The sequence below is a fragment of the Thamnophis sirtalis genome, unplaced genomic scaffold, assembly GCF_051295495.1.
Source record: "Thamnophis sirtalis isolate CommonGarterSnake01/CBP01778 unplaced genomic scaffold, rThaSir2_p1.2 scaffold_7, whole genome shotgun sequence".
NCBI lineage: Eukaryota > Metazoa > Chordata > Lepidosauria > Squamata > Natricidae > Thamnophis > Thamnophis sirtalis.
Genome location: NW_028261387.1, coordinates 73,710,978 through 73,727,509, shown reverse-complemented (window position 1 = coordinate 73,727,509; position 16,532 = coordinate 73,710,978). Strand labels below are relative to the sequence as shown.

Here is a 16,532-nt window from a genome sequence, read left to right as displayed (position 1 = left end):
CATTTGTAAATGGTAGTTTCTCCTCAGTCACTATGTTATTTTGTCAGTGGGACCTCAGTGCTGTTTTGATCTTGGCCTCATTCCCTAAGGCCAGCAGTCTCACCTCTAGGATAAAATATACTGTATAGGAAAGGGCTTAACTTCAGAGCCTCACTTGGATTTAATGATGTAACTTTAGATCTTCTCTACCAGCGGGTCATCTTTCAGATGTCTCTCAATTACACACTTAACTAAAGTTGCAGATCCTTTGGGCCCATTCTTCACATGCAAGACTGGAACTGTAGCAGGCGGGAACTTTGTACTCACTGCTGCTCATAAGGTAGCAGCTCATAGCACTTTTAAAATTGTTGGAACTAAAATGGAGGCTCTTGCCTAGTGCCAAGTAAGACCAGAAAGTTGGTGCTTACTGTAAATATTACGTTCTCTGTAGATTGATCATGTTATTGCCAGTGCCAAAATGTATTTCAGTTTGTCTAAATTAGTGACTTGCTTTCTCTTATTGCCAAAAAGTGAAGCAGTTTAGTCATGTGACTGTGCTTCAATTGGGAGTTCTAAATATACAAACCCAGTGTGGTATTATAGCTATCTAAACAGACATGAAACTGGTTTCTACGCTGCTCTTGACACATTGGTGGGTTTTTCCCCTACAGTCACATAGAGAAAAAAGATATAGAAGGCGGTACAATATATACTTTTCTGCTTATGTGTTCTTGTAGGGAAGTGCTGGTGAAATTTAGAAATGAGAAGTATATGTTAAAATGCATGTTCTTTTCCTTATTGGAAGTAATTTTTATGCAGAAAAATCAAAACTGCCAGGCTTTTTGGCAGCTGAAATTGAATTTATAAAGGAACTAGTCTGAATCACAAAATGTTTTATAAATCAGTGTCAGGAAAGATTTTTCTTTAGCAAAGCGTGGAAGCTTATAATTTCTAGGACACTATTCTAAAGTATACTTTACCCAATCTATTTTTTCTCCGTTAAATAAGAAGAGTTTCAAATGACAATGAATGATGATGATGATATCAAAAGTTTAAAATGCCATGGTTCTTTTTTCCTAGTGTTTAATTTTTTGTAACAATCTAAAGAGCTCTTGCTTAAATAACTGAGCACCCTGTACTAAACATTTTATTGGTATACATCTCTTTCCCCAGGTATATTGGAATAGTAGATTCTGTAAAATTTGTGGCTATTATTTACCTCTAAAATGCATAGTCTAAATTGCCCTCCATGTTTATCTTGTTTATCTGTAGAATTAGTTTTAGAAGCAGTACTGGCAGAGCTAAGACATAGATGTTGTGCCTATAGTTAAGCATATATGGTTTAAAAGTAAAGAAATTAGTTAATATGCAAATTGTCTGGCATCTTGGTCATAGGAATCTTTTTGTTAATATTAGTTTTTCTATAAACAAAATCCAAGCAGATGTGGTAAAAGAATATTAAGCCTTAAGTAAAAGACATTGGCAATTCATTACAAATGTCAAATTGTCTTTGTTAATCTGTATCCGAAGTAGAAAAATGGTAATAATTTTTCCAGAGGGTAATTGAGGTGCTTTGTTTTCTATGGCTAAGTTTGCAGTTTTGTTCATGGATCTGTTTTATTCTCTCTCTGTACAGAATTAGAGTATATACATTTATTTTTATACTGCACTTTATAAAATGAACAGTCTGTCTGCATGAGTGGATATTAAATCTTATTAATATTAAAATATTAATATATAAACATGCTGTTTCAATGAATGTTTTAATATCATTGAAGCGACTGTCCAGATCTATTAAAGCCTAACTAGTGTAACTCTGCAGGATGGTGAAGGAAAATGCATAAAACTGAATTAGATGTAAGTGAAAAATGCAATTTGCGAAGATGAATTTGTTTTTCAAGCTGCTTCTTGCTTTCCTGCATGTTGAAGTTATCAGAATGATGGGCATCAGCATAGGGGACTACAACTAAAGCCGGGAATCAGTTGAGCACAGTTGTCTCTCTGTGCAATGTACAGACTATGTAGAGTAAAAGTAAACAGGTACTTTTAGTGCTTGTGCCAACTAAACTTTTATACTAGAATATGAACATATGACTCAAGAGCCCCATGTGGAGGTTCTTTGCCTAACACCACAAGTAAGTTGTATGATGACTTACCTTTAGACATAAACCAACTTCACTGCTTGGGCTAGATGATAATCATATGCAGAACTGCTGAAACAACCAGGCACCAAAAATGACACTAAAAATTTAGTTTTAATCCAACATATTTATAGTGCAAATAATGTCAAACTCAGTGGAATGATATATTAACAAGCATTGCTTGTTAGTTTGCTTGTTTCAAAAAGCATGACTTGAATGTGTTTAAAGTAAAAGTTTAGCAGTATGCTAGATTCTTACAAAATTTGTTTTCTACAATGATCCCAAAAATTGCCATTTATAGGCTTGGTATATTACATTAGTATGCTGTTCTGTTAAGAAAAACACTTTATCCATTATTCAAAGCTCCATCAGATACATTTTTTTCCTGAAATGGAATGTAAAGCAATGTAGCAATGGTACTCACTTCCATACAGTGAAATATCCAAACAACTTTAGAATATATTACTTTCCGTTCACACTTCCAGTAGCGATAATGTTTACACAAGCTTTTTACGAAATCCTTCAACAGCACAGCTGTAGTAGATAACAGGAATGCTAACTTTGAATTTAACACGTTAATATGTACAGCGCTTAGATTCTGCATTAAGCATTACACAAGTTAGACTTCTATTTGTCTGCCTGTTGTAGGAATGATGCCTGGAGTCTTAGGTCCACGAAGCAATACATAACTTTTGGCTTTCAGCAGAGCAGAACGTCATATCTCCATGCTTTCACAGAAGTTACCATTTAATTGAAGTCTCGATTGGTAAGGATCAGGGGTGCCACCAAAGTCCAGACATAAATAAGAAGACAAACCCAGCTTGAGGAGATCTTCACCCAGACAACTGGCCATTTGCTTTTCAGTGTTTTCGTTTCAGCATCAGGACTATAAAATTAATAAAAATGGTACATGCTTCAATCAACTGGTAGAAAGTCTTCAGCTAATTCAATTCGAATTACACAGCCTTTTGGTGTATGCTTGCTAGATATTTGGGGTTAATACAGAAGTAGTATTCAGAAATTATATTTACATCTTTCCCAGCATATACAGAAGAAAATCCTTTAGGACACTTGTCACAAGATGAATCCTATCTTTAGTTTTGTGCAAAAATTAAAATCAACATTAAATTTCTGATTGTTTTAAAAAAGGTTCTTAATATATAAACAATCCCATATTGAGTTAGCAATCTACAGCGGTAAGGTTTTTTTGGTTAAAATTGCTGTCAAGAATATACTCACCTGTACCAATTTGTAAGAGTCATCATTATGTAGAGGGAAGCGAGAGTTAACAAGAAGTGGAAGACGCTATAGCTGTACTGGACACCATCCTTTTCATTGTCCAAAACCCGGCGGACTTCTCCATCTTCTCCATCAGCTGTATTTGGTGTATCATCCAGAATGACACTGTCACTGACAGATAGCGTCAACTTGTTCACTTGGCTGTTGTTAGAAGACCGGATGCTGCAAAACAAGGAAGGAGGCTTCAGAAATCTAGCTTATAAAAAAAAGGACACTTTTAACCAAATTACAGCTGTTCAGCATTATTCAAATTCTATGAAAATTCCTTCAGCTACTGTTGGTTCTGCAAACACAGTACATAGTTAAAGGAAATAATTATATGGCCCTTCTCAAAAAACCATCATTCCAACTCAGCAATCGCTCAACCTGTCTCTAACCTACATGAGGAAAGTGGTTGAGAAAATAGTGGGTCTGAATCAAAGTTCTGCAGATTATCTGGACTTTTTCAGTCTGGGTTTAGGTCAATGTTCCCTCTAATTTTTTTTCAGTGTGAGCAGAAAAGTATAGTTTTTGAGCGGCATATTTTCATGCCTGAGCACCTGAACTTTTTTCACAGATGTCACCTAAGACAACAATGAAATCAGTGTTATTTGAAACTCTTAAGTTATGTTTATTCAAGGTACCCGCTTAATTAAAAGTGTTATATAATATCAGTATCTCTTAACAACGGTCCTGCTTAGCAACCAAAATGTTGGCTCAGAAACTCTGGCATTGAAGCACGGAAGTCTTAAAGCTGTCAAGTTACAAGACCCTTGCACCCCTAACCCTTTAGGAAAAAAAACCCCAGGGGTCTTTAAACCTGACAGCTTTAAGCCTTGTGGACTTCAACTCCCAGAATTCCTCCTCCAGTCATGTTGGCTCAGGAACTCTGGCATTGAAGCATGCAAGTCTTAAAGCTGTCAAGTTACAAGACCCTTGCACCCCTAACCCTTTAGGAAAAAAAACCCCAGGGGTCTTCAAACCTGACAGCTTTAAGCCTTGTGGACTTCAACTCTCAGAATTCCTCCTCCAGTCATGTTGCAACAATGTCATCTGCGTGGATCTGCTCCATCTTCGATTTTTTTCACAGGGGGCAGGGCTGCCGCTGAAGATGCCAACGAGCCCCCGCCGCCACTAGAATAGCTGCTGCGCCTCCTCCTCCAACAGCACCAACATATTTGCTGCCCAGCGCTGCAGCCAAGGTGAAGCCTCCAAAGCTCCCGCAGGTGCCCCCGCCCATGGCAGCGGCGGCAGTGCCTCCCCCTCCACTCGGAGCATCTCAGCTGGGCTCTGGGTTACCCCTGGGAGAGGCACCTCCACGCAGAGCACCTGAGCTGGCCCCCGCGTTATCCCTTCCCCTTCCTCCGCCGTGCTTTTGAGGAGCCATTTGGCCGCGGGAGCTAGTAGGAAGGGGGCGGAGGGGGCGGGAGCAGGAAAAAAGGCCTCATGGCTTCTCAAAAGCACAGTGGAGGCGGTGGCAGGGGTAACCCAGAGCCCAGCTCAGGTGCTCCGAGCGGAGGGGGAGGCATCGCCGCTGCTGCCATGGGCGGGGGCGCCTGCGGGAGCTTTGGAGGCTTCACCTCGGCTGCAGCGTTGGCGGCAAATCCGGCAGTGCTGTTGGAGGAGGAGGAGGCAGCAGCAGATATTCCCCTCAGCTACCGGAGCCTGTGACAGAAATCACCGTGCGCAGTTAGAAACGGCTGCGTGGTGTTTTCTTGCCACGTGCGCGGCCAGGCAGCCGCGCACCTTAGAGGGAACAGTGGTTTAGGTCTGTCTGGATACAAAATTAAGACCACACTCACTTTCTTGTGGGTGGCCTGTGGCAAGATTTGAGATACAAAAATGCAACCTCATGCTCTTTCCTTAATTCTGGTATCTTCCAATTCCAATAATATGCCAATTTTGATCACACTTCCTTGTTCAGAGATGGTAAATTATCCTGTTTCAGAGTTCACGCTTGAATCACAGGTAAGCTGGGGCTAAATAGGCTTTTGCACAGAAGTGAACTGCAACAACCATGGCCATTCCTGAATCAGAAGACTGTTTGGCCTCCCAGAATACTGACTATCATCTGTTCCAGGCTGCGGGAATCGCCACCACCTATTGCCACCTCCGTGCACCCTATTTTTGGCCTGTTCCAGGTGGTAGGTATTGCTGCTGCCGGCGATCCCCGCCGCCTGGAACGGGCCAAAAATAGGATGTGCGGAGGCCAAAAATGGGACACACGGAGGCGGCAATCCCTGCAGCCTAGAACAACTGATTGTTGGTATTCTGGGAGGCCGATTCAACCGCCAATCAGCTGCTTGTGCTAAATCAGGCTGTGCTGAAGCTGACTAGTCTTTGCTGTTTGCTGCAAGGAGGCAAATTACTGGGAGGCGGAGGCAGATTTTTTTTCTTGCTTTCCTCCCCAAAAGCTAGGTGTGTTTTATAGTCCAGAGCATCTTATAGTCCAAAAAATACTGTAATTGGAAATGTTATGCAAGCTCTTCGGAGCTCATTAGAGCACTTTAAAAACGATCATTTTCACATCAAGATCAACAATGGTCAAATTTCAGCTAAAACAAATTGAATTTTAAAAACTAATATTTAGTCGATTAACTCAAAAGAGTTTAATCAGCACGAATCCTACTACAATTAGAAGACACTGTAAGTACTTTTAATCAGGTAATTGACACCACTTCAATCAAAACTAATTTCCCTTCATTTAAAGAGAAAGTTTCTATTTCATACATCCAAATTTAATATAATATATAATAGATTATATTAGAATAGTTTCAGAAAACAAAACATATCTTACCTTGAATACAGGAGACAAACTACGAAGATAATAAGCCCAACAATGCTCTGTGTATCCCACCACTGAGGTGATTTTTCTGGTATAGGAGTAGGAATAGCAGTTGCATTCAACGAGATGGAAGTAGGTGTAGATATTTGGCTGATAATGTTCAGAAGGCTTGGGTTACAGTGGTGTTCTGAAAAGAAACATTTTAAAGAGAAAATATACATAAACATATATATTATATACAATTCTGAGAATTACTGTTGTCTGTTGTCAAGTAACCTAAATAGGCATTTGGCACTTGTTACAATGAAGTCTCTCTACAACAAAGTGTTTGCAAGATGTTTCTTAAGGAATTCAAGTACTTCTAAAGAAAACAATTGAAATGTATAGTACTGAGTGAAGTGAAAAGGAAGTGTTTGTGCGCATGCAGCTGGGGCGAAACCCGGAAGAGGAACTGCCCAGGGGGCATGAGCGTGCTGGAAAATGAATTTCTGGTTTCCAATGCGCGCCAGCCACCTAATCTTCCGGTTACTAGTGAGTATGCACTCATGATCAGCTGGCCGGCACGCATGCTCATGCCAGAAAATGGAAGACCAGCTCTTCCAGTTTCTGACACTAGCACATGCGCAAAAGCCAGCTGATCATCGAACGTGCATGTGTGCAAGAAACCCAGAAGAGGAACGGGCGACGCTATGGGTTAAAAGCTATAGCTAAAAAGGTGATATGGCTCCACGTGCCACTTCAGGCACGCATGCCAGAGGTTCACCATCACGGATATAGCATAATGGTTTTGTTTCCGTCATACTATTTGCATTGATAGAAGCTTACCGGGCTCGTTAGACATGGCTGACCAAGTGAGGTACATGGTGTAGAGAGTAATCACCGAAGACTGGAGAAGCCCAGAATGAGGTTGATGTTCCTATTTGAGAACAAGTAATTTTTAATAATGTAAATTATTTTATGATCATAATCATGAAGGTTTAAGAGGTTAAAGCTGTAGCTAGAAAGGCTTCATTTCTGCTACGGTATCAGGCTACAGGTAGTCCTCGACATAGCCGTAACTGAGCCTGGAATTATGGTTGTGAGTCAGGCAACATGTGAACGGATCTGATTTTACACCATGTTTTGTGATAGTTGTGAAGATGGTCCATTTTACCCAATGGGCATATTTTGTCAATAATTGGAAGTAACTACCAGAAACCAACAAAAAATATCAAAAATTGTGATGCAAGATGCTGCATGTAGCCATGAGAACTATCTGCCTAATGCCTAAAAATGAGATCACATGACTGCAGCATGTATCCAGCCATTATAACGTTGAAATTGGGTCATAAGAAGCTTTCCGTGCTCTAAGTGGCCAGTCATAAATCAAGAACTACTTTTATTCAGCATTAAGCATTGTCAGAGGCATAAAAATGATCTGGGGCACAACTATCCACATCTTGCTTCTTGCAGCCACAAGAACACTCTCTTATCAGCCACAGAACCAAAGTATCAGTAACTCACAATGTGATTTTCACCATTTTGAAGAGGGGAAACGCATCCAAACTGTTGTACATGTCCACAAATATGTTTAGCACCAAAAAAAAAAAAAAACCTAACCATTTTTTTCCTCAAAACTCAAAATTGTGTGTCTGGCTTATTATATCAGCAGATTGCTCCAACCTTTCCCCTATCCCCAAAGTTAAATCTAGTCCTTACGTTAAAAGGCTACTCAAACTTGACCAAAATAATTTATGTTCTGTATTCACTGATTTATTCTTAGAAGCATTTGCAAGATATACAATCCTCCAATATAACACCTAAAGCAAAATAAACCAATTACCGTATTTTTGGGAGTATAAGACGCTCCAAGATTTTGAAGAGGCAAATTTTTTAAAAAAGTTTTTGCACTCTCCAGGCCTCCCAAAAACGGCTCATTTTTCAGGAAAATGCATCCTCCCCCCCCCCCAAAGGGCATGAATAGCCTTTAGGAGGCTTGTAGAGTGCTCTGGGGGGAGGGGAAGAAAGCAAAATTGAGCAAAGAAATGGCACGTTTTTCCCCTCATTTTTGCCCTCCTGAACCTTCAGCCTTCACTCTGGAAGCCTCCTAAAGGCAACACACGACCATTTTGGTGAAGGGGGCGGGATTTCGGGAAGCAAAAAATGATGTATTCAGTGTATAAGACGCATCCAGATATTCAGCCTCTTTTTTGAGGGAAAAAGGTGCGTCTTATACTCCAAAAAATACTGTAAGTTTGTTCATTTGAAAGCACTGCTTCATCATCATACCTGGACTTTGGGAAGGATTGATGTGATCGATACAGCAATGCATGCGATCATATTAAAGCTGATGAAGATCTTGTTCTCAATACAGCCATCTGGTTTTGTGTAGAAGACATAGAAGAGTACGATAGCAATGAACGACATAATGTAGTTCAAAATGGTGCAGGACAGGAGAGCTGAAGAAAACAAGCAGATCCCTCTTAGAAGTACTCAAGTGCTAAACTGGACCAACAATATTGTTTAAAGATGCAATTCATTTGTGGAAATTATTCTCACGAAGGGAGAGCCTAGTTTTCTCTTCCACAGAGAGCATCATTTTATCCTAACAAGTGTGCATAAAGCTACATTCTAAAGCAAAAGTTTGCTTATAGTGGCAGGTTTTGTACTTTTTCAATATTAAGACGCACTTAACCCTCACTGCATTTGACAATCACAGCATTATCCCTCTTTAGCATTATCCAATACAATCAGGAAGCAAAATCAGGAAGTAAAACTGACACGACCGAAGATCAGTAGAATATCCAAAAAGCTGGATGCAAATGGAAACAAAAAACTATACCCAGTTCTTAAGAACATTCTTCGTATACAGACTTTGTTTGCTATTAACTATGTCTTCAGATGAATACTGCTGACATTTTTTAACGGCAACCCCATTTTTTTGTTCTATGGAGTAGGGCAGGTTTTTCAAACTTGGCCTCTTTTTAAGATGTGTGACTTTCAACTCAGTATGTTGAAATTTACATGCGTGTCTTGGGGTTGCCAAGTTTGAAAAGCACTGTAATAGATGGCTCTAAATACAGTCAATAAATTGCCCAAGCAAAGAGGAGCCCAACGCAGCATGCATTAAAGCTGCTGTTTCATTTTATTATTCATCAGCCAAATGACTTACCAGCATACCAGCATCTGGAATTTCCCTCTTCCATCCGTTCAACCCAGGATTCATTCCAGGAATGAGCAAAATCCACAAGCAGCAGCAGCTGGATGAGAATGAAGAGGAAGGCACCCCCAGTTCCAAAACCAAATAATACTAGAAAGAAAGAAATTTACCATCATGACAGCATCTGAGTAACTGTATCTCAATGGAGCCAGAGAGAATAATCATCTTCCATGTAATGTACTGAACAGGGATGTGAATGATGGGGCTATAACCCAAATAGGGGAAGACAGAAAGCTGATCAATCGTTATCAGCTTTCATATACTGTACATACTTTAATTTGTACGCCTGTTAAAACTCATAAAGCTATTTCAGGTGCTATGAAGGTGACACAAAATGTCTTTCTGGTTGGTGCTGTGCCAGGGAATTTACTGATCAGGTAAAATCTATTTAAAACAATTCACAAGCAATCTTTTAAAATAAATTCAGGTGCATGCAGCCAGGAGTGCTTTGAACTGCATTTAAGGATAAGCCATCCTACTCGAGAACTATCAGAGCTGAGAACTCTAATGTGGATTTGAATATAAATAGGAGAGCCACTGTATGCAGTGGCTAAGTTGCTGACCTAGAAATCAGGAAGCATGAATTCTAGTCCTCTCTTAGACTGGCTTGGTGGCTTTGGGCTAGTCACTCTTTGGCATCCCTCTCCACCAGGTTATTGTTGAGGAAAATAGGACATGGGAACATTAGGCATGTATGCCTTGAGTAAATAAAAAAAAAGATGGTATAAAGACCTAATACATTTGAAGAGAACTTAGGATGGCAAATTGGGAAAGGTTATACATACTGCAGAGGACATATTTGCACTTCTATTGTTATCTCTTAGAGCGGTAACATACTACTGGAGTAGCAATCCTCAAGTCTGATAATCTTACAAAGAGGAAGAAAATTATAGCTTGCTCACATCACTCCCTTTCCCTCGTGATCATACTGGAAGCCATGTTTTATAGCCTAATAGAGTTTGGAGCTTGTCTCTCCTATACAACATTTACCTTTGCTTTCTTGAAAATGTGTGTTATGTACAGAGGGTGTGCCTATGTACATGAAAGGAGTGGTTTTCTATTAGATGTCTCTCTTCCTTGAAGCCATTATGATTGTAATAGCTTGGTGGAGCATTCAGTACCAACCACTGGGTGGTACACATTCATCCAAATCCCCCTCTAGTAATTCTTCCTTGGACTATCAGACGGCTTTGTCTATATAAGCATTTCATTCAGTGGATATTATTTGACATTAAAAAAAAATACTTCCGGCTATTATAGTTCAATAAATGATGACATTTCCTGATCCATGCACACTTGCCTCTTGTGAAAGACCCTTCTGGAATATAAAATGCCCCAACCATGATTCCAACAATTGCAGCTACTTTGAAGAACCAAAATCTATTGAAAAAATAAAGAAGACAATGGAGAATTATTTCTCTGCCGATATTAAGCTAACAAAAGTAAATATTTCAAATGGGATGCATCTGGCTATAGGAATAAGTCTCATTGGTGATTTTTAACTGAAGGACTATATTAAGAGGCAGTTTTTAATATCTATGCCCTGAGAACATGAGCCAAATTTTGGATGTTGGGTATTTATTTATTTACCATCAGAATCTCCGGAACTTCAAGCAATTTACTAAACATACAACAATCACACTACCAATATAGCCAAGAATAAGGAATTGTTATTTGCAATATGTAGAGATTACCAGATTACTTTCTCCTGTTAAATTTATATCTGGAATTATATAAACTGAAATTAGTCATTATCCTGTTTCATTTCATGGGCATGTAGTTATTCAATTTTCCTGCTTGGAATAATGAATGTTTCCCTAGTTTAACATTTGAATTAAAATGCATTCAGTTTTGGAAAATTATCATTTCAGGTGGTGGGCAAAATAAATAAGGGATTAGTCCCCATTTTCCATTTAACTCACCCATTGTGGATGGCAGCCCGTGGGTCTTTGCTTGATTTCACTTGTATCATAAGTAAGGCAAAGAGGAAGAAAAACACAGCCATAGCAAAACTGATTCGATAGACAGCTCTATATCCAACCAAAGCTTCACAATCAAAGCCATCACAAAAACCAGGCACCTAAAAGAGAATAATACATTCAAAAATTTTAATTACCATGTTTCCCCGAAAATACGACCTGTCCTGACACTAAAGCCTTGCCACATATTTCGGATGGGCAAAAATATTAGCCCCTCCGCCCCAAAAATAAGCTCTATGGACAAACCCCCCCTCTCTGGCCAGGCAGAGCACCGCTTGCCGACCTAGCGAAATCCCGAAGGTGCCAAGCTGCAGGAACGAGGTGGGGGGCAAAGGTGCTCACGTTGCTTGGTGCTTTCAGGGTACCGCTAGGTCAGTCAACGGCGCTGTGCTCAGCTGAAGAGTGGGGGTTGCTGGGCAATCCCCTCCCCCCCCCAGAGTACGCTCTATGGCTGTGGGCTACGTTGCAGCTTCCAAAGCACGGACATAGGATACTGCCTGGGACTACGCTCTATAGTTGTACCATAGACCGTACTTCCAGAGCAGCATCCATCCTCCGTGCTTTGAAAGCCACAAAAAAAAACCCAAGCAGCGGGCGGCACCAACAGCGGAGATGCCCTGGCTCTGCAGGTACTGTAGAGTTAGCCAAGGGCATTGTGAGTCTGCGAGTCACGCAAGCGGGGAGCGGAAAAGCGGCTCACGCAACCACCCCCTCCAGCCATGCAGAGCCCCATTCACTCACCTAGGGGTATTCCGAAGGCGCCGAGCCGCGGAAGGCAGAGGGCAGCCAACAGGCGCTCACATTGCTTGGTGCCTTCCAGGTACCGCTAGGTCAGTCAGTGGCGCTGTGCCCAGCTGGAAAGGGGCGTTGCCGGGCGGCTGCTTGCGAGGGTGGTCATCTCATGGCTGCTGTGTTGCTGCTGCAACAGTGCAACACAGCCATTCGACCCTGAGGCTGTGCCCGGCTCTTCGGGAGCCTGGTCGCAAGGGAGCAGCCGCCCGGCAACCCAAAAACAATAAGCCCTTCCCTTTAATAAGCCCAAGGCCATATTTCATGGGTCAAAAAAATATAAGACCCTGTCATATTTACAATATATACAAGTAGATTATACAATATTCATTTTCTTCAAATCCTAGTCTTACAGATGATGATCATGATTGAAAATCCATGGTTTATAAGTTGTTATTTTGTACCGCTCCAGGTATGACATGTTGTCAAGCTGACCATCTATAGGTAGTCCTCGACTTACAAGCGGTCACTTAGTGACAGTTTGAAGTTACAACAGGGCCCCAAAAGCTACTTACAATTCAATGTTGAAGATACAACACTGTACAAATCCCCAACTGGTCACATTTCAAGCACTTAGCAACTGGTTCTCCTTTATGGCCATTTGCAGCATCCCATAAGTCTCAGGACTGCAATTTAAAGTTTGGCCAGAGTTTACCTCCAGTTTCTGGCAAAAAGAAATGCCTAGTGGGTAAAATGAATTTGCTTAATGGCATCCACTGATGTAACGACTGTGTTTACTTAATGACTGGTAAAAAAATGCAAAATATGACCCACTTAATGATAACAGCTTACAACTGTAATTCAAGCTCAATTATGATCTTAGGTAAAGGCTACCTGCACCCAGAATGCCAGGATCTGCTGGCTCATCCTATCCTAAAATAGCTGTCACATAACAATGCTCCCATAGTATAAGCATTCCCAGTATATTAATCCGAGTCCGTGAAGATGCTGCCATTGTTTAAAATTTCCAAGGAGATAAAATATTTGACTGGCTGCAGATTCTGGTTCAGGACTTAATGCTGGTACAGACCAAATCAACTCAGTTTGCTCATGTCTAGGGCTCAATGTTTAATAACTTCCTAGTTTGGTCATAGCTCCTAACTTGAAATGCTGATCTTTCAAATTAGTCTGGACTGGAGTCTTATTGCGCCTAATAAAATGATCTTCTTCTTATTAAGAAGACAACAAAAATTCCACTCTTTTTTTCTTTCAACTTTCAGTGTGCCTCTATCTTAATTGAAGAAAATCAGTGCCCAATGATGTGTATTATAAACAAGATTTTAAAACCTCAGGACCTCTTTGAGATGTTTCTCCATTCCTGGTACCAGCATGATGCATGCAACAAAAGTACTAAGAAGAAGCAGGGAAGCATAAATCAGCCGAGTAACTGTAGAATTCTTGCTGTTAGGACAACAGCCACATAACAAACATGATGCACCACTGCAAAGACATGGAATCTATAAAAAAAAGAGGAATACATGAGAATATTTAAGTATTAGCAGTACTATACATCCTTTCAAAGATATTATATATAATGGTCTTAGTGTAGTCATCGTGCTATTGGCCATATGTGACCAGGGCACACACCATGTGAAATGCATTGAAACACTGAATGCCAAATTAGAAAAGCCAATATAGAAATGTCTTATGATTAGGAGGGAACTAATTTCTAGCACATTAACAGTCCAATACAAGTTTAACGCTCTGATTAGCATGAACAGATCACTTAGACATCCTAAAGAACAATGGCAAAGTACTCATATTGCAAGAAAGTTGTAGAAGTAAAGCCAAATGAATAAATCATGCCAATTCTCTGCAGGTAGCCACCTTAATGAGAGGTTATATAGTTCTCTTAACTGAAGCCTTCAATTAAACTTATTTCTGGTGATATATTTTTACTTTCTCATGACATAGTATATTTAGGGTTAGCGTTCTCTACAGGAGGGGTCCCCAACCCCCAGTCCATGGACCAGCATCGGTCCGTGTCATGTCAGCAACTGGTCCATGCAAACAAGTGAATGCCCATCCACTGGACGCAGGCAGCACATGAAACCATGCCCCCTCTGATCCATGGAAAAACGTCTCTCCACAGAACCGATCCCTAGTGCCCAAAAGGTTGGGGGCTGCTGCTCTACGGGCAGTGGTGGGTTTCAAATGATTTAACAACCAATTTTCTGTCCTAATGATTTCTTCCAACAACCAGTTCACCAAACTGCTCAGAATGTTAACAACCAGTTCTCCCGAAGTGGTGCGAACAGGCTGAATCCCACCACTGTCTACGGGGGTTGACTCCAGTCAGCCCTACTGAATTGCTGTAAACGTAGTAGAAATGCTGTACTTCGTCAATGTGTGCATTGCACATGCTCCATATCTTAATTCATACCTAATTCACAATTTGCATGCTCATATTAACTAGAACATTGTTGAGCACTCCACCTAACCTGTATCAACTCTGGGCAATAACCAACTCCATGTTATTAAATTGCCACCCAAATTAAGAGAGTAGGGTAAAGAAAAATATTGTTATACTGAAAAGATGGCTGGTGAAGATTAAATGTAAATATCAACACTAAATAACAGAAAACCCTTAATTTTCCAATAGTTGTATAGAATGGATGGAACTACTATATAAATTAGTGTAGCATTGGTTATTTTTGAAAGTTTAGTAATTCACAACATACATAATATATTTTATTGTAGGAAAAATCTATACCAGCCAACTAACATAGCACTTTGTACTTTGAATAAGTCTTAGTTCTGCTCAGACTGAAAGCAATCCAGAGGCACTCAAGTGGAAGCTTTGACCATCCCTGATTCCCAAGCATTTTAATGTTTTAACCTCTCTGAAGAGCAGAAACATGAAAGCAGCCCTTTGTTCACTTTGCAATCTCTGCCTTCTTTAAATAGTTATATTCCCTTTTGTCTTCATTGTAAAGTCCTTTGTTCTAAATGCCTGCAAACCAGTGGAAATGAATAGATGTTATCTCTCTCCTATACAGCCTACAAAAATATCCATGGTTCCAAACTGTTTTTAGGGAATAGGGATGACCACCTAAACCTGTTTAGAATAATTCACTGGGTTTAAAGAAAGAGAAGTTAGAAGGGTTAGAAACAATGGGATGGCTCCAGTCACCTTGATGGTTTGGTTATTATGTGGACATGCCATCTACCACACTCCACTCAAAAGGTTATGACTCAGCAGCCATTTCCTGACTGAGACATAAGTATAATTCTTAGAGATTAAATCACAAGGCACAGGAAACGGATGGAAGGAAATGAAAGTACAACCCACAGAATCAAAACAAACCCTTAAACAAAATCAAAGCTGTAGATAATCCAATTTTTACTACCATCTTGACAGCTATATTTACATGAAATAACTCAATGTGTATGTTTCCACAACTTGGTAGGGTTTTTTTACCTATCGCCCATTCTCTGGTTCAATGGGTTTAAATTATTTAATAAAACAATTTAAATAGTTTGATCGAACGCCTTATTTTTTTACACTACTTGGAAGAATTAATATTCGTTCGAATGGACATGAGGTTCACTCCCAGATTTTAGGATTACAGCCTATCGAACCTCTTGGGGGTCTCGCTTGTTGCTAGGCGGATACCCCAAAAGAAGAGCAGAAGACACCGCCCCCTTGTTTATGTATCCTGCTTTAGACATATATCCGCCCCCAGATCTGAAATATTTTATTTCTTTATTTTGTCAAGCATATATAAGGTAACAGATATAAGTATAAACATGATTATGAATACAGGAAATGGATACGAATAAGTGGGGATAGTAGGACAGGGACGGTAGGCACGTTGGTGGGCTTATGCACGCTCAATAATAACAGAACAATAATCGGGATGTCCGAATTGCCCGATTTGCCATAAGAACTCACAGCAGGATTTGCTCCTTTGTAGGATACAAAGCTACGGATGTTCGTCTTTCATTTCCCTCTGGTTGCTGGATTCCGGGTCCCGGAAGAGTGGGATCCACCCCATCTGGACTGGGATCCATCTCAGTCTCACACCCCCTCCCGCCCCCCGCAGCACCCATCCACCCTCCCGGACTCACCCAACTGGCCAAAGAGCAGATCCCGAGCACAGCCCCCATGGCGATAGCGATGCCCCCACGGAGCCACTTCCGACTCTCTCCAATCTCGAGCACCCAGCGCTATTGCTAGCCCAGTCGACACCCTGTCGGGACGCGCTGATTGGTCGCGCCTACGCTGCTCCCCGAGCCTGTCATCGGGGAGGGGGCGGAGAATAATGAACCGACCAATGGAAAGATTCGGTCCGCTGTTCCGCGAAGCCAGGAAAGAAAAATAGCGGCCACCTTAGCAGCTGCTAGGGGGTGGGGGAAGCCTAATAAAGGAGAAGTGCGCT

General features: G+C 40.8%; 1 protein-coding gene across 1 annotated transcript; it reads right to left on the bottom strand.

The window, feature by feature from the left end:
- Window positions 1-2,227: 2,227 nt before the first annotated feature.
- Window positions 2,228-16,358, bottom strand: SERINC3 (serine incorporator 3). The gene is made up of 10 exons (XM_087720410.1): window positions 16,222-16,358; window positions 13,446-13,607; window positions 11,305-11,462; window positions 10,683-10,762; window positions 9,335-9,472; window positions 8,452-8,621; window positions 7,009-7,099; window positions 6,196-6,370; window positions 3,360-3,581; window positions 2,228-3,006 (listed from the first exon to the last, which is right to left on the bottom strand). Exons 1-10 carry the CDS (start codon window positions 16,258-16,260, stop codon window positions 2,868-2,870), a joined length of 1,374 nt encoding a protein of 457 aa, XP_087576536.1. The 5' UTR covers window positions 16,261-16,358; the 3' UTR covers window positions 2,228-2,867.
- Between the last annotated feature and the right edge of the window lie 174 nt (window positions 16,359-16,532).